Raw genomic sequence first — 18,631 nt, forward strand, 5'->3', positions numbered from 1 at the left:
CACGCTGGCCACATTGTCGGAAAGCGTGCTACTGTCAGGGACAGTGTGCGGATTTTATTGTTACGGCAGGAACTGAGCCGATATTCTTGACTAAGCGTTGTGCAATGCCAACCTCTGAGCCTTCGTTGGCGATAATGAAATTCCACAAACTTTCTTTCACAGCATGCTTCGTTCTTTCAAAAGGCCGGGGTACTGAGTGCGTGCAATTATATTTATTCACTATGTGTGCTACCGTAATACGCAGCAACAAGAAAGACGCCAAAATGTGCGCACAACCTGTTTGGTCTTTATTTGACGCGAAAGGAAAACAAAGCACTCAACAATAATAACTATGGGGTCAAACACGATGAAACAAACAGATACGAATAAAGGAATGCATTAGGTTAAGACAATGAGCTGGAAAAAACTGCCGTCAAATTATATGCCTGTCAAGGAAGGAAAGCACCATGTCATTCTCCTGTAATACCATTTTATTTCGCAAGCGAACACCACCATGTCTTTCTCCTGCAATACCATTCTGGAAGTGATTCTTCTCAACAATAGTTCATTACACCAGGCAGACCCTACCGGCAGGCCGGCGGCGAAATGCACACGTCACACTCCGAACTTCACTTAGTATCTCGTTATGTCCTCAGCGGCAGCGATGACAGCACTCATGCTAGAGTGCAGTGAGGTGTAGAGTTAACTGGTCAGCGATATACGGTATTCCTTTGCAGCACATCCCACACACTGACGATGGTGGACCAAAGCATATCCTCGGACAACGCATGGACAGGACGGCGTGCCAGCGATACTTTCAATGAGCCCCAGACATTTTCAATGATGTTGAGGTCCGGGGATTGGGGTGGCAGTGACGCCACAGTCTTTGAGCAGTTCTTGCACAACAAAAGCAGTGTGGATCAGTGACCTATCATGTTAGAATATATAGTCGCCTTCCAGGAATGGGCCCTCAAGAACGTACGGAATCAGTACATAGTCTATGATTGCCCCATACCTTTCAGCGATGAACTGGCCTTCAACGCGTTTCAGTGGGTGTCGCACAACACTTAGTAAAGAATATTGGCTCAGTTCAAGCAGCAATGATGAAATCCGTGCATTGCCTCCAACAGTAACATGCTTGCCAACAATGCGGCTAGCACACGCAGCCGTAACAGATGACACGGTTCAAGGCTACGCTTCTCGAGTGTCTGTGCCTGCGCGAGCTGCTGTCGCCACCTGACTCAAGCACTCACCACATCGCGATGCAATGCGCTCGGAGTTTTCCCCTAAGTGTGAAACAGCCTGTGTGTGCAGTACATCACTATACTTTTGCATGGGATTTTCAAAGGGCTTTTACAACTTAATGAGAGCAGCATTCCGGGTAAGTTGGTAATCCATTGCTTAAATGATATTGCGCGACATAAAAACGACGAAAGTTTGCACTTGGTGTGTCGTCTTCTCTCACGTCCGTGTCGTTTTTATGTCGCGCAATATCATTTAAGCTTTTACAACTGTTCGATATAGACAATACTTTGATGTATCCGAATTTGATATATCCAGGATCAACTGTATTGACCCTTTTCACAGCGATACTGTGGGCACTGCCATGTTTCATTACGCAGCGACACGTCCAATGCTTGCCTTAGCTGCCTCCGTTGCCTCCGTGCTTACAATAGATATACATGACGCCAGTGCGGCTCTGCAAACCTCTGTTTCGGCGGGTATCGTAGATGGTGACTGGGTGGACGACAAGCGAAGCTTCGGCTACAGCTTCTAAGGACACATAAGCGCTTTCAGAGCTCGTTATGCTTTGTCCAAATGGCCCGAGCAGCGTACACAGTGCTTGTAATAAAGGCGGAGCTAAAACTCTGTTCCAAGCTATCTGTTTACAAATTTTCTGTCTATGAATTGAATCAAATCAGTGTGTTTAGCTCTTCATTCTCTATTCAGCAAATACTATTAAACAGCGGCTTGTCATATTTCTGACTCAGTAAAGTTCCCCGGGCGGTCACTATCTGATTGTGTATTTTCTGCCCAATCACTCGCAGGTGTGCTCAGTTGCAATATATTTGTTCTTGCTGCGCACAAGGCTTGTAACGTAGTTGTCCTGTACATTGTAATAGCATGTAGCGAATATGCATTATTGCTAGTCACTCGCTTACTGTGTGGACAGTTACGAAATGTTCAGCTTCGAACATTAGTGCGCTGTCGGTGTAGTCATCGTCACCCATGCTTCGGCACATTGACTCAAGTGTGCGCCTGTTCACTTCATCTTGATATGTTGGTGATAGAGTGGGCGTAATTATGAGTGTGTGTTGGGGTGTATGTGTGTAGATAACATGCGAGAAACTTACTACAAGACAAGAAGTGGTGCTACTCTATTTGTCAATGTATATTGAGCAATAATCACTCTTGCAGGCACACCAGGGTTGAAGTCTTTTCCTTGGAGGTTAGTGCTACAATGCTGGCAGATGAGTGAATTTTTTTTATCCTCAAGGGAAGTCATGCATCGCAAAGAGCCGGCAACACAGGCAGTCCTTATGTAAAAGCGGCCCATGAAATTGGACATACTGATTTATTCCATTCCTTAATATTGACGCATGTATTCTATGCAGAAGACAACGACGATGGGGGCATTAACGGACTCCATCTAGTGGGTGGCTGAGATAGGCGAGGACGAAGAAGACGTGCCGCCGTTCCGTTTGTTTTAACAGGTTGTCCTGTTGTTCTTGAAGAGCTTCTCCCTGTCTTCTGTCCGCATTGTACCATGACAATATGCCAGTCACAATTTTTGCAGACAACAACTGCAGATGTCTTCATTCCACCGCTCCATATTTTGCAGCATGAATTGAATGGAGCACAGTGCATTAGCGAAAACCCAGTTGCATTTTTGACAGTTGATCACAAAGAAGCAGGGCAGAAGAAGTAATGGTTTCGTATTCGTGCGCTTTCGCTGAGGCTACGTGCGGCATGCCACCGAAAGTGCCATCTCATTTCTCTAGAGCAAACTGCTTCGCAAAATAGGTCAATACACACACCTCCTAATTGGTTTTAACAACGGAGGGAAAAGTCTGTTTCTAACATTACATGCAGAATAAAAAACAGCCTTCTAAAAAAAACAAAAATTTATTCGTCAAATGCACTTACGCAAGTAACTCCTGGGGCACCTGTTCTGTGGCTGCAAGAAATGGTAACTGTTCGAGAATGTCGTTGTCCAGGCTCAAGATCTGCGTTTCCTTTTGATGGAAACGCTGGTCCACTGGACGAGGGGCATCTGCCTGCGTAAAAAGCTTTAGTTTTGTCAACTCCTGCTTCTCATGTTGCATAATGCTGCTCAACAAACAAGACTTTAAATAAACTTCAACTCCATTACACCTAACAGATAGGTAAAGTTATGCAAAAACACTTTAGCCTCTTTTTCTCTGGTTCACAGATTATTGAACTAGCTGCCATGGCAGGCAAGGGATAGGGGGGTGCCATGTTGATCCCATACTATTGTCTCTCTCTCTCTCTGTGCATGTATGCTTGCGTGCGTGTATGCATTTCTTAAAAATCATTAACAGAATTTTTAAAAATCCCTCTTGGCATGTTGCAAAATTCTTACTCTTGATCAAGCTACTCTGAGGTGGATATTATTTCCAAGAGAAATAAAATGAATATTAGACTAATTAAGGAAACATTGTTAATTAATTTTAAGCTAATTACAGCACATATTGCACCATACAAATTGTAGCTAATGGCTTTGAAAGTTATGTCCACTTGGAACCAATTCTGCTGACCAGTTTTCAGAAGCGGGGCGGAAGCGCACCGCCTTTCACGCGCAAGGCATGGGGGGGAAGGTTTTATTCCAGTGGCTGCTGTTAACGGTGTGGGGCGCCATATCTTGAAAGCGAACTGCGGTGTGGACAAAGTGCACGCCCGCACAGGTGCCATATCTTGAAAGTGATCTGAGATGTGAACAAAGTGCGTGCCTGCGCCGACCTCATCTTCAAGGCGATCTGCAATGTGGACTAAGTGCGCCCAGTGCCGGTAGCTTCGTATGTGCAGTGCTTCTCACGTTTAGTTCGTGTTGAAGCGAGAGACAGCACGAAGGTCAATTCGCTCGCTGCTGCTGCTACGCTGCTCTTGCTTAATTTTCTATCGCAATCAATGCTTCGCCTTTCAAGCGAAACTGCAACTTTGTTTGCTTGTCTTTTACTTTGGACGTTCGTTACTCAGTCTTTGTAATAAAGTTGTTAGACATCGCTACGAAAGTTTTGGAAGTAAGGCATCTCAGATATTATGGACTTCGGATAAAACTAATGTTTTTTGTGGGTTTATCAGGGTCCGTTGTAACGAGAGTGGACTGTAACAAGATTAATAATAATGAATAATGCATAATAATGAGAACAATAACGAAGTCACAGCTGACATGAGAATGCCTTTGTAATATCCAGTATTCATTATAAGCATGTACAGTGAAACCTTGTTCTTACCCTCCGGGAAAGAAATGCAAGAAAAACATACTAATTGGGAAAACGTACAATCCACATTCACTAAAAAATTTGACAGACTCAACCGTAGCTGACATCTATGTAATGCAACACACTGTGCGAATATTTGCCGCACCAGACTCCAACATGCGCCGGTGGAGTTTGAATGGCCCAATGACACGCATTGTCATTTTTGTTGCTTCGGTGAGCTTACGTTTACGTTCCTCCAATTCGGCCTGCCCACTCAGCGCAAATCGTTTCAACACAACCAACGCACATTGAGCTAGTGGTGCCCGAGCGACCGGAGACACAAGTTGCCGTTTTCCTATTGCAAACCGTTTAAAGCGGCGACGAAATTGAAACGAAATCGAGCTGGTGAAGGATGCCAGAATACAACGCTGTCAGAGCGAAACATGACGCTCACTTCACACCACCTGCAGCAAGGAACAGTTGTGGATTTGGATTAGCGCCTATTAAAAGCATGCAATATATTTCCAACAGCACTATGCCTCACATGCTGTGAAACAGATAGGTAAAGATGCTTATCGCAATAGGGTTGATGGCGATAGCTATGAATGCGGAGTGCGACGACCCGGGAGACTATTTTTGCTGGTACTATAATGGAAAACTGAGTATGCGCCGACGTTTTCACATAAGATGGACGTGTGAGTTTCGCAGGGAAGCTGCTTAAGCAGACGGCTACTGTTCTCGATCATGCACGCCTCACGCCTTTCCTTTTTTACATGGGATGCAGCCGCCAAAAAACATATCATGCAATCGTAGTTTGGCAATGTACTGAATGTTGGCACCAAAAGATTGTGATTTCGGGGAACATATGCACTGGTAAAAACAGAATAACTGTATTGGGTAATTTGTGGTGTTCTTGATGGCAAACATTGGCACTGGGAGATCGTACATAACAGATCATATCAATGAGGTTCGAGCGTATTCGTTACATGCTGATATTGGTGAAAAAAATTCACCGACGATTACGGTACTCCCTAATGCAAAATTTGAGCGCAGCTATATACATGTTTTCATTTCGCATGTCAATGTTTTGTATTATGATTACATAGGTACTCGGTTTACCGAATTTACTCAATTCTAATGCGCCCTCAATTTTCCCGTTTTCTCTGTGACCAAAAAAAAGGAAAAGAAAATGCCCTCAATTGTAACGTGCACCCGTTTGCCATGACCTAAAAAAAAAAGAAAAGTCCTTTACAGTACCACACACCTCATTCTTTCATACAGAAATACAACCTTTTCTCATTTGGAAAAAACAAAGATTTACTTCCAAAGCACTAAAGTTGCGATAAATAAAAAAAGTTGCAGTTTCGCCCGAAAGGCGAAGCATCGACTACAATAGAAAATTAGCATATAGCTATACAAAAAGTAAGGATAGTAGTTTTATGGGCCGTATAAACTTTTAAACATTCGCTTACTAACTAAATTAACAAGCATGGTGTCACGTGTGTGCAAGCAAACATGAACACGTCTCACTCAATGACCGCGAAAACTCTTTATAAGAACGCTGGAGTGAGGAAGTGCGGTAGCAGGAATGAGGGAATTCACCTTTGTGCGGCCTCTCGCTTCAATGCGAACTAAGTGATGAGAGCACAGCATGGTATGCCTAGATGCATAGACTCTTGTCTCTATCGCAGATCGCTTTCAAGATAGAGGCCACGCGGTTGCGCTGTATGTAGCAGCCATCCATGTAGAACACCTCTCCTGTTTGCACCAGTCCCGCACGCAAGTTTCTGGAACTCTGAACACCCGTGATGTGGACTGATTTCCATCAGTCTCCACACATGCGATCACTTTCCTTTTAATTGTGGCATCATGATGAAATCAGCATGTCTTTGCAGACGGCACTTCCAAGCAGATAGAGCAAATTCAGAAAACTGGAAAATGGGCAGTGCACTAACCAAAGCCAAAGGAATCATTGCCTAAGCACACATACTACAACACATGGAGGAAGCTAACGGCAGCTAAGCTCGAAGCACATACGAGGCAGCCATCTTAAAATGCCGATGGCAATATGGTAACGCAGATTTAGGGTCATATTCAATTCTAACGCGCACATAATTTTAGGACCCGTTTATCGGAAAAGAAGTTTGCGTTAGATTCGAGTAAATATGGTATATTAAGAAGAGAATGCTGCGAGTAGTGTAACTGGCATGGACAATCTGTCTCGTGCGGCACATTGCAAATGGAGCGAAGTGTGATGCGATTGCCTCACTAATGGGGAGATCGCGAGAAGCAGTGCGTGGGTGATGCATGGGCATGATTCACAGCTGCAGCCGCAGACAGACTTCCGCTTATGCAGCCTTCTTTTTCCATATAGATGATGTGCGTGGCTCTGGCGCCATATCGTAGCCATCATCACCACACAACCTGCCTTGCATGGCACTACGCTTTTCTTCTCGTGCTTTCATTCCACCAACGACGAGAGCGGCCCTTCGTCACGGGGAAATCTTACTACCAGCATCAACAACGGCAACACCTGAGCCTTACTCATAGCCACTCGCCATCGCCTCTTGCAGAAGCAGTGATCCCCGTCACACACGCTTGTACTGCGAACTGACTTCAGCAGATGACGCCGCGGACGAGAGTAGCCCTCTCCACCTCATGCCACTCTGGCCCCCCCTCGGAAGCACAGATGAGATCACCCACACAGCTGCGGACACCGTGGCTGCCAACAACTCAGTACATGCCATCTCTCCCCTCCACTCCTCCTCCGCTTTCCACTTCATGCTTTCTTTCACTGTAGCTTCCTCCTCCTCTTTCCTCCTTGAGCTTTCTCACCTCAGCGAGAACGAAGAGAGCTCTCGCAGGGGCGAGAGGTCTATTTTCATCCGTCACTGCGCTCAACGTTCGCTCATTTATCCTTCGCTCTACTCATTCACTCAGTTACGCCGCCAATGTTCAACGCAGGAATGGGCGCTTGAGAGCTGTGCTCTAAAACATTTTATATTTTTGACAACTGAAACATAATTTGTAGCTTTTGCAGCGTAATTTTATGCGTTCTTTTGTCTTTATAGTACTGTTATTTTTGTAATAATGTGCCTTTTTTATGCAGATTTTGCAACTTCTGCAAGTTTCTTTTATTTTGTAACCAACCCTGCTAAAGTCCCTATAATGTTGGTTGCAGAACCAATAAATAAAATATAAATAAATATGAGTGTTTGTTATATTACGGTTCGACTGTAAATGGCATTGACTTCTGTAAATTACACAGTGACGGTACCAACAAAATCTACTGAATTATCCAGGGGGTCAAGTTAAAATAAGATGCAGAAAAAAAAGATGCCCAAACACACTGCTGCTTTATATGGCAGTGTTTACCAACTTATAATATGCTCTCAAATCTAATGTACGCCCTGTTTTTAGGGGTTCAAATTACCCAATCTTATAAAAAGAAAGTAGCATGCCTCTGATTCTTACAATCAAAAGAAAAGATAAAACTGGCTGTTTACTTTCACAGAATGGTGAGTTATTTACACTTTATGACCATTATTGTCTCTGACACCTCTTTAACACTTTGGGCCACATGTCCTCTAGGTAGTTCATTGCATTTGATATTCAGCATTTCTTGAATGACTCTGCAACAATAGCAAACAGGTGGTGGCTAATGCCTAGACTATTTGACCAGTTAGTCCTACGATGCTCAAGACTCAGCACACCGAAAAAACTAGCTCTGTTGCCATTAGCTAGGCAAATAAGAAAACTTTTTTTTTAGTGAGCATGCCTGTTTAGAAGTGCTTCTAAGGCCATCTTGTCATGACAATGGCCCTGGCCCTGATAATAGTAGGCTGTTGCCAACGCTGTGAATGTGGTTTCTATTTTGTATCCCATTTTAATGCACAGACAATTTTCGAACCCATTTTATTGGAAAAAAGATGCACATCACTATCCCAGGTAAATATGATATTAAATAATTGTGAGCTGCTGTTCTTGCTTCAAGATCAGCCAAAGGCAGGCCGAAAACCAGCAGATAGTGTCTTTTACAAATTCATTGCCTCCTAGCACAGTTGAGACAGACATTGAAGCCATTGGGGTCATCATTATAATTGCCACAGGGGTCTAGCACATGCGCCCTGACCATGCAGGTTATATTACCCAGAGAGGGCAAATTTCATGACCGAAATAATAAAAGTATTGGCCCATGGAATTGTATGGGTGCCTAATCTTACCTATAAAATACCAGTATACGAACAACTTGGGTCAAGACAACAGCACAGCAGCTTCTGTATCAATCTTGATTTACTAAACACCGACTTGCTAATAACTCAACTACTGTCATCAGAAACTATAAAGTCATTTATTCACCATTATGATATCAATTTAATTATTTATTAATTAATTACTCAACACATTATTTCTTGCCACAGCATTTTTTCTGCAACTACAAGTGTTTTAAGGTTATTGAGGTACTATGTTATCAAAATGCTGACAAAGAAACATAGCAACATAAGACAGGTAAAAAGTCACCTTGTATTCGTGGCAAAGAAGGAAATTGCGGTCCCATCCTGCAATTACTCGGTAGACCACCAGTGGTGCATCAGGGTCTGCTGTAGACACACCACTGCTTTGAGCTGCAACATAAAACAAGTTAGATTAGCAACAGTTTCAAAATAAGGCAATACTCAAGTCCAACTTTCAATAAACCAACTGTTCATAAACACAAAGTTTTATTTAAACGAGACTTGCATTTCAACCTTACAGAGCAAGCAAAGAGGACTTCATCATTCAGCTTGCGGTCTCATTTTTCAGCCCTAACAATGCTGACAGCAAACCTTGTTACAGTGTCGCATGAATGGATGCATATCTGCTAGGACACTCCAAGCAAAGTGACACAAATTCACCTTCCCTACCACATTCCCTACTATAAAATAAGTGTATTTTCTTTCCCCAAGAACATTAATTGCTTGCATCGACATGGCACCCCATTTATACAGGGTGTCTTTTTAGACCACACAACTTTTTTTTAATCTTGTGTGGTAGATAGCATAACCATAGTCCTAGAGCTGACTTGGTCAAAGCGGTGGACATAACTCACACGAGAAATCAAAATGCAAAATTGACTACTTAATAAAAATTTACTAATTAGCTTTTTAGGTAATTACTTTAGGGCACATATTGCAATTTATAAGTCCTGGCCTGTGAGTGTGCGAGACACAACCACTTGGAACGACTTCTAATGATCGCATGGGTTTAGAGATATGCACTGTGAAACTTGCAGTGAAAATGCACTATTGTTCCACTTACTTTCTTATCAAAATGTTGTTTTATACAACTGAACCCAAAAAGTAGCTGGAAACAGGGGCAAAGCCAGGGGGGAGGGGGGGGCTTATGGGGCTTCAGCCTTTCAGCCCCCCCCCCCCCCCCCCCCCCCGAAATTTTTTTTTGATGCTGTGATGCACCACCGCCCAAAACAACCCACGGTGCCGGAAATCATTTTGGATTTTCTCTAGAATGTATTTTTCACGCCCGAAAAGATATTTCGGCACGAAGGTTGTGGACTCAGGCTGCATTTCGTGGCAACGCCCATGTACCTGGAGTCACGTAACGCAAAGATCCCACCCGAGCACAAAGTTTCAAGGGCACTTTGATGGCGAGCGGGCTCATAGCAGCATCTCGCAGAAGCTGCGGAATCTACGGAGCGCGTGGATTTCAATTCAGAAACATTATGGGTATAAAGGTCACATAAAGTTTTGATGCGAAAGGTGCATTGACATTTCCAAAGTTGTGCTTTATATTTTCAATTCCGGATCTTTGTGGGTTTAACGTTCTCATAAACATTTGACGCCAAAGCTTCATTGACTTTTCTAAAGTCGTACATCGGACCACACAACGAGACAAGCTAAATCAACACACTATTCAATAAGTTGACAAAGCACGCAGCGAGGTCCAATGAGACGAAGCGTTGTGATGGTTCAGTTGTGCCATCACGTCACAGAAAAGAACCTCAACATTTCTTTCACCTGTGCCAAAGCATCCATGTCAAGAGACTAAAGCCAGCAAAGGTAATTGCGTTCTAATTTGTTTTTTCCACTTTGACTTTTATTCGCGAGGACACATTGAGCCTCTTCAATTTTTTTTGTTCTCGCTACCCACGGGCAGCCACAGCCAGCCAGAGGTCATGTGTTTTTCACGTGTTGCCCTGACAACCGCGCGGCGCACTGTGGTGCACGTTCGTTTTTCTCTGGCCGAGTGGATTTTGGCCTTAGAGAGTTTTGGATGCTTTCTGGCTAGCAGACAAGAAAAAGAAGCAATGGTCACTCGCCGTCACCACTGTGGGAACTCGACAGATTGCTACGCGTTCGCTTGAGGGCATCACCATTGTTTAGATGTTATCGCAATGTCTACGGAAAGTTGTTTATCTTGCCAATGTATAGGATAACGAACAGCATGCATACGGTTATCTGTGGACCAAGCGTCTCACGTTTTCTTCGATATTCCTTAGGTAGCTACATTAGGTGTAGGTTTGTTACTGCTTTTGCGAGAAGTAATGGGCCACGGGACTCTTCATTTGCAGGATACTCTTACTATATTGTGCGATAGCAATTATATGGACACTGAAGGCGCATTTCTGTCGTCGGCATCATGTTCCATGCGAATTCCAAGGGTGATAACATCGTCAGCATGTGCCATAAGCAGTATGTGCGAGTGAAAGCATAGCGGGGTGGGGGGTGGGGGGGGAGGTTGAGTTGACGATGGTGGGTCAGTCTTGTGTGCGCAACGGAGAAAAGCGGGGAGGAAGCACGCTGCCTTCCATCGCGCGCGATGCATCGGGGGAGTGGAGGGGAGGGGGGGGCTTAGGACACTGTGATCTGTGAATCTGTGATTGCGCAACATGTTTGTTTGCCTTGTTTGATGTATTATACAGGGTGTTTTAGCTAACTTTAGCCAGAGTTTAAAAACATGCCAATGCACTCTAAGACGATGCGACCAAATGCATGTTGCTCAGTTTTGTATGCAGTGTATCACGCTATTTTCGTATTTTGTTTAATAAAAAAATTAGTCAAGATTATTTAACTAACTTCTGAAGCAACGAAGCTAGGAAAAAAATTCCAATTAGAAAGTTGCAGAGGCGGTTTGCGAAGCGTCCCAGTAAACAGTTTCTGTCTTTCTATTAAGTATTAGTGTTTTTCAGCTCACTGCGAATCCTGCGAAATACAAAAAACACAACGTGACATACCCGCTTGCGCATCGTGATTGCACTGCTTCCAAGCTTTCCGCACATAAACAGCCATAGGTGTGCTGCCGCTTAAGAAGCGACAGGGCAGCAACGCAAGCCTTGGCTGTTCGATTTAAGCTAGCAACTGTTATCTCCTGCACTGCGTAAATCAACTGACGGACGTGGTGGTGGTGGTAGATGGTAAGCGATGAACAGACTATCGTGCATCAGCTGTTAAAGCGCGAGCAATTTCGTGATGCCTTTTTCCAACGAAGAAAAAGCAGACACTATTCTTGCCCTAGGAGCTGCAGGCGGCCGGAGACAGCAGGCTGCAAGAATATTTTGAAGCTGGCACCCGGGTACGCAACCGAGCCCGATGACAACATTCAACACCTACGAGTCGCTGAAACAAACCGGCAGCGTCACAAAAAAGAGGCAGAGAACTTCAGTCATAAATAATGAGGTTCGCTCCAACGTTTTGTCTTTCATGGCGGCTAATCTATAAGCTAGCATGCGCAGCGTGAGCGCACAGCTCGGTGTGTCCCACTCAAGTGCCTGGATAATTTCAGAAACAGCTGGACTGCACTCTTATCACCTGCACTTGCATCAATGCCTGGAGTCAAGGGATCTTCAAGAGAGACTCGACTTTGCGAATTGGATTGTGATTCAGGAGAAGCAGGATTCTTACTTCCTCACCAAGGTATCCGGACTGACAAGATGAACTTTTCCCAAAATTGCCAAGTAAATATCCGCAACGCCCACTATAGAAGTAAGAAAAATCCCCACTGGCTAGGAAGATCCCGCCACCAATATCAGTGGTATTTTAACATTTGGTGCGGAATATATGACAGCACAGTCATTGGCCCAGTGTTTTTTAACAACACTCTGACCAGCAAGAGGTATGCGAGTTCCTCAAAGGGCCGGTTGAAGACTTCTGCTGCAACATGCCAATAGCCCAGCTTGAAGCAATTTGGTGTCAGCACGACGGGGCCGCAGCCCACAGCTGCAGTCAAGCACGAGCATGCCTTGATGTTACCGTCCCAGGGGAATGGATAGGCAGCAACAGGCCTGTGCTGTGGCTCGCAATGTCACCCGACCTCAACCCTCTTGACTTTTTCTTCTGGGGCTATATTAAGGATCACGTATACAAAACGGAGGCGACGACTCCAGAAGCCTTACAAGAGAAGATAACTGAAGTCTGCCACAGTATTTCACCAACGGTGCTCAAGGCAGAGACAGCAAGCGTTCTCAGAAAGTCCCAGTGCTGTATCGCTGCACAAAGTGACCTCTTCAAGTGCTTGCTGTGAAAGCACAGGAAAAATAAACGTAAATTCAGTGAAAGACTGCGTCTGGTCATTAATGATACTCTTATTCCACCATTTTAAGCCTTTTGAAAACTTTGTTTTTTATTTAGGGATGTTCAATTTTCTTACAGCTATTGTGAAATGACGGACCTGTTGCTTCCAGCAGCACAAGCAATAATCACTGCGTATGCTTATTGCTATAACGAAGGGAGCACATCACTGGCGTAAACGGCACAGCCAATGCCTACATGGTTGCCCTGTCGCTTTTCAAGCAGCAGCGCACCTATGGCTGTTTGTGCGCGTAACATTGGGGAGCAGTGGAATCACGACGTGCAAGCGGGCATGTCACTTGTTTTGTATTTCGCGGGCATCATCAGTAAGCTGCAATACAGTAATACTTAATATATATATAGAAAAACAGATACTATTTATTCAGACATTTTGCAAACTGCTCTGCAATTTTTTAAATGGATTTTTTTCCTAACTTCATTACTTCAGAAGTTGGTTTATTAATCTCGACTAAAAATCTAATTGAGCAACATGCACTTGGTCGCGTCGTCCTAGAGGGCATCGGCATATTTTTAAACTCTGGCTAAAATTAGCTCTAACACCCTGTATAAAGTGACTTTTGCTTAGATACGTAGGTTTACTGGATACTTATACGTATATTTAAATATCTTGTTGCGAGGTATTGTGGATAGATGCAGTGAACGCTGTTTCCAGAGACACTTTTTTTGCTTTTTATCAAGCTTTATCTTCGCATTTGTGTATTCCATTGTACTTCGAATTTCTCACTGCTGCTTTTTATATGTGATCTCTGTTGTGACTACGATTTCGGTGCAATTATAATACACGACCGGTGACAGCTGCTCCTGCGCAGTACACTGGAACAAAGGACAGCGTCACTGAGACTTTTCCCTGGCCGTTGCATATGTGCAAAAGTGTAAACAAGGCTCTCGAATGACAGAGAGAGAGAGAGAGAGAGAGAGAGAGAGAGAGGAGAGGGGAAAGGCAGGGAGGTTAACCAGAGGGGAAGATCCGGTTTGCTACCCTATGCTGGGGAAAGAGGGAAGAGGGAGGTAAAGTGATAACAAACTAGAGATAAAGAAAGGAGCATAGACACACAATCACAGTCGGTCACTGTCACCGCATACTTTCATTAAGTTTCATTAACATATTTGTACTCAACTTGTTGATTTCACGGCCTTTACATTTATCATATCAGCAGCATGCACTGCTTTGCTGGTTTCGCACGGATATAGTTCTAAAGTTCGTGTGATACTTTCTTTCTTATTAAATAGACAAAAAACATGGAAGCATTCATATAAGTTATTTCTGGCACAATTTTTGGGACATAAGAATATATTCTTTTACGAAAAAATATATATCTGACTTGTCTTGACAGTGCACAGCGGTCAGGAATTCATTTGCAGCATCTTTGGCAATGGCAATGCAGTTATTATTCATGCATTTGATCCCTCGACAAATTCTGCGAGGAGGCCAAGCTCCAACCAGAGCCCCAAAGCCCCCCCCCCCCCCCCCCCCCCCCCCCCGAACTAGATTTCTGGCTACGCCACTGGCTGGAAAGCCCATGTATTTCATCACACAATTAGGGAATGAATATCTTGAAACTAGCGTTATCTTGAAAATTTGTTCCAAGTGGATACACCTTGCAAACTCACCAGCTACACTTAGTAAATTCCAATGTATGTCATAACGTAATTATTTAAAAAGTTAATTACTGACTGTTAATTATTCGATTACGCATATTGATTTCTCATGCGAGTATTATCCCCCTCTTTGAGTAATCCAGCTGTGTGACTAGAACTATGCGATTTTCCACAGGCGGTTTTTATATTCTGTATGGAAAAAAAAAAACAGTATAGGGCCAAGTTTTAAAATAACTGCTACTATATACAGACATAAACTGAACACACTGTTGTTGCAATAATCTTCGTGACTAGTAAAGAACCAAAATTCTCCATTTAGGAGTAGAGCACCGCAAAGATGACGAGTAGTGCAACTTTCAAGGAAGACACAGTGTTGCATAATGTTGGCACGGGCCTAGAGTTACTCGGGCTATCTTTTATTTTCCCCTTAACTAACGGATTAGTTATGTTTATTTAATCTACTCTTTTAAGTGTTGGCTGCAGACCCCAAGTATGATACGCAAAGTTGTAGAGCACCTTGAGAAACCGCTCAATAAATTGTTTCCAACACGATATATCTCACTTGATCCTTTTTTCTGCGTTCCAAAGAAAGCCCGCGAAATATAAAAAAATACCACACAATGGGGCGCTTGTGCACTGTTATTGTGCTGCTCTCAACGTGCGATGGACGAACAAGGTCGGCTGCAGCGAGACTGGCCCGCGACAGGGCATTTGCACCGTCATGCGATAAGAGCCGCATGCCCAGGTACCTACACCAGGCATAACGCCCTGTCGCAGGACTGTCTCGCTGCAGCCGACCTGGTTCATCCATCGCACACTAGAGGGCAGCACAATAACAATGCACAAGCGCCCCGTCAGGTGGTATTTTTTAATATTTCGCGTTCTTTCTTTGGAACACGGAAAAAAAGGACCACGTGAGATATATTGTGTTGGAAACAATTTATTGTGAGGTTTCTCAAGGTGCTCTACAACTTTGCGTATCAAATTTGAGGTCTGCAGCCAATACTTCAAAAGTTGATTAATTAAACATAACTAATCCGTTAGTTAAGGGCAAAATAAAGAATAGCCTGAGTAACTCTAGGACAGTGACAATTTATGCATTCGGTTCAACTCGCGTCCGGAGTGCCTTTCATTTTTAAAACTTTGGCTCAAGTTACGTGGGACAACCTGTACACACACACATATATATATATATATATATATATATATATATATATATAATATATATTTCCCTTGCATTTCGTCCAATCATTAAAAAAAGATTCACTTACAAAGGAATGCAGAAATTTTTGCCAAAATGCTTTCATTTGATGTATCATAGATTTTTGTGGAGCCTAGTCCCACATCGCAGTACAATACAACCTCATTGCTACGTTTAGGGGAATGCATGAAGAATGATTGTGGCAGCACTACTAATGAGGCACAAAGCTATTCTCACACAAAAACCTTGTTTGAAGTTTAATAGGAAGCCAACAAACTATTGAAATTGTGGAGTTTAATGCAACAAAATTGCACAGTAGGTTAAATAAAACTCTAGAGATTTGCGTTCTAAAACGACAACATTATTATGGGGCATGCTGTGGTGGTGGACTTCGGAATAGCTGTGACCACTTGGAGTTCTTTAAAGTGCATCCAGCACATGGAACATGGGTGTTTTCGCATTTTGCCCTCATTGAAACGCAGCTGCCACAGCCGAGATTTCATCCCCCGCCTTCAGGCTTAGCAGCGCAATGCCAACACCACTACACCACCATGGTGGGTTGCACAGTGGGTTGTTAGGAACGCTATAGAGGAGGGCTCTAGATTAATTTTAACCACCTGGGGTTCCCTAAAGTGGATCTGCATTTATACACCATCTCACAAGCTGGTTGCAACACTGTGGAAGCTACACAAATTCTTAACCCCTGGAGATGTGCTCATCCACGCCGTGTCGTCTGCCGAGCGTCTGCTTGCCATCCTGTTACATGCTCCGTGGTTCGTGGGTTGACGCAAAAATGTTTTGATGCCATGACCATAAGCTGTATTTACATGCCTGCAACAGCAGGGATTCGCTTTACCTATATGCTTTCTTGGCAGTTAGCTTGCAGCCTCATTAGCAAGTAGTACGGGCAAATGCCCTTACAAATGCTCACCTGCACCAAACCGTCTGCTCGGCATCTATTGGCATTTGCTTGCTACTGTCATCACATACCATGCTAGAGTGGGCTAGAAAATTAATGATGCAGTGAACAATTACGCTTTTATTGTGTTGTGCATCGTCAATGCATCACTAATGCTAATGCTGTGGCGCCATCGGCTAATTAGAAATCAAACCAGTTTTACGGCTTGGTGCTATGTCTGTAGTCTTAGCAGTGTGAAAACATACAGCCAATCTCAATAATTACGACAAAAAACCCCCAATGATTTGACCTCAGCTTGAGATGAGACTTAGCAATGACAGATTTTGCTGCTTGTTTCTTGCCGACAGGGCAGAGAGCCAATTCACATTGAAGCAAGGGGGGCGAGTCGGTATAGTATAAGCGCTGCCATGTTGCCATGGTTAGGGTGGCTATTACTATTACCGGTGGTAACTTCCGCAGTAATTCTCAGGATATGACATGCATGCGCTAAGGTCCTAAGATGTCATGTATCGCTGTACCCTATTACATAGTGAGCAAAAATAAAACTCTCTAGTGTAGCCAATAATCAGCCAATTACTCCCGAACTATATACCGCTGCGCAAGGATATTGCCGGTGTACGCCTCGTACCTTTGGCAATGCTGCAACCAGCTTGTGAGATGGAGTACAAGTATACAGGGTACATCAGCATTTTACTACTTTGCCCTTATCAAGTACAGCCCCCGCGGCTGAGAATTTAAGAAGGGACCTCATGTTCAGTAGCAGTAAGCTGCCAAGATGAGTGCAACAAACCACTGAAGACTGACTCGGTAATCTCTTCATCTTTTCCTGGTGATTAGAGTGAATTTTGAATTCTCTTGAAGTGGTTGTAGTCTTGAATCACATTAAATGGACCTTGGAATTTTAATTTCACAAGTCTTCGATAATAACAGCCTCTCTCACAGCCACAGCATTCAGTCTTTTTAAGTTTTGACACATCCTTGTATATCGAGTAACCGTGCAGGGTATCAGAGGTCACGAGAAAGCGTCCATGAATGTGGGAGTGGGTCGGCTCCTTGTGCCTTCATCCACTTCTTTGCTTTTGACTATGAGCCATCTTGAGATCAGTGATCAGCAGTGATATGAACAATGGTGATGGCGATTCTTAAGTGCTGCATGGCAGATATTGTGAAGCAATATTTTATAGTTGCGGAATACAATGGTCAACATAGCCACCGCTAAAGAATAATGTTGCATCACTGGTGTATAGTCACAGTTTTTTGTGCATAACAAAAATGTTATTAATTTCTTGGGTTTTATTTGCCAAAACCATGATGTGATTATGAGGCAGGCCATAGCGGAGGACTCCAGAACAATTTTGATGACCTTAGTAGAGTGTACTAGAAGCTTTTTTGAGTGGTGTGACCACAACCTCCCTCCCTGATGCATTTTCTGTCGCCCAGTATTGGCAGTACCACAGACAAGGACTATTGAAGGTGTATTGCAGTAAAACATGTCGAATGCTGGAGCAGCCATGGTAGAGCTACAGTTAGCTAAATGCGTTGATAACTTGCGGCGACAACACCGTCACTATGAGCAGCACTACACACACGATGAGGCGAGGCACGTGTGTGTTGGCACATTGCCCATTATTCTAGTTCACTGTAACCTTGGGTTCTTTAATGCACATTCAATGCAACAGACATGACAGAGAAGAGAAACGTAACAAATGGGAAGCCAATACATATACACATATGACCCGATGGACACTAAATGGGACTGGTACTTCAGAGCCAGGAAAACGCAAAAAGGAACATATTAACGAGCTTCTACTAATTGCCTGGATACTCAAAAAGCTGCCGCTACATTTTCTATTCATTGCTGAAGCAAAATAAACACCCGCTAGAAATAAACAGAGTAAATGATGCC

General features: G+C 43.6%; 1 protein-coding gene across 4 annotated transcripts in view; it reads right to left on the reverse strand.

Moving 5' to 3' along the window:
• Herc4 (HECT and RLD domain containing E3 ubiquitin ligase 4) overlaps window positions 1-18,631 on the reverse strand; it is a 281,533-nt gene that overhangs the window by 174,976 nt on the left and 87,926 nt on the right. For 3 of the 4 annotated variants that reach the window (XM_055063579.2, XM_050196063.3, XM_055063578.2), the window contains 2 exons: window positions 8,943-9,046; window positions 3,127-3,269 (listed from right to left, as the gene is read on the reverse strand). In XM_055063579.2, coding sequence (XP_054919554.1) covers window positions 3,127-3,269; window positions 8,943-9,046 — 247 coding nt within the window. The remainder of the gene's footprint in view (window positions 1-3,126; window positions 3,270-8,942; window positions 9,047-18,631) is intronic. The other variant, XM_055063577.2, reaches the window with a different exon arrangement.

The sequence above is a fragment of the Dermacentor andersoni genome, chromosome 1 (assembly GCF_023375885.2).
Source record: "Dermacentor andersoni chromosome 1, qqDerAnde1_hic_scaffold, whole genome shotgun sequence".
Taxonomy (NCBI): Eukaryota; Metazoa; Arthropoda; class Arachnida; order Ixodida; family Ixodidae; genus Dermacentor; species Dermacentor andersoni.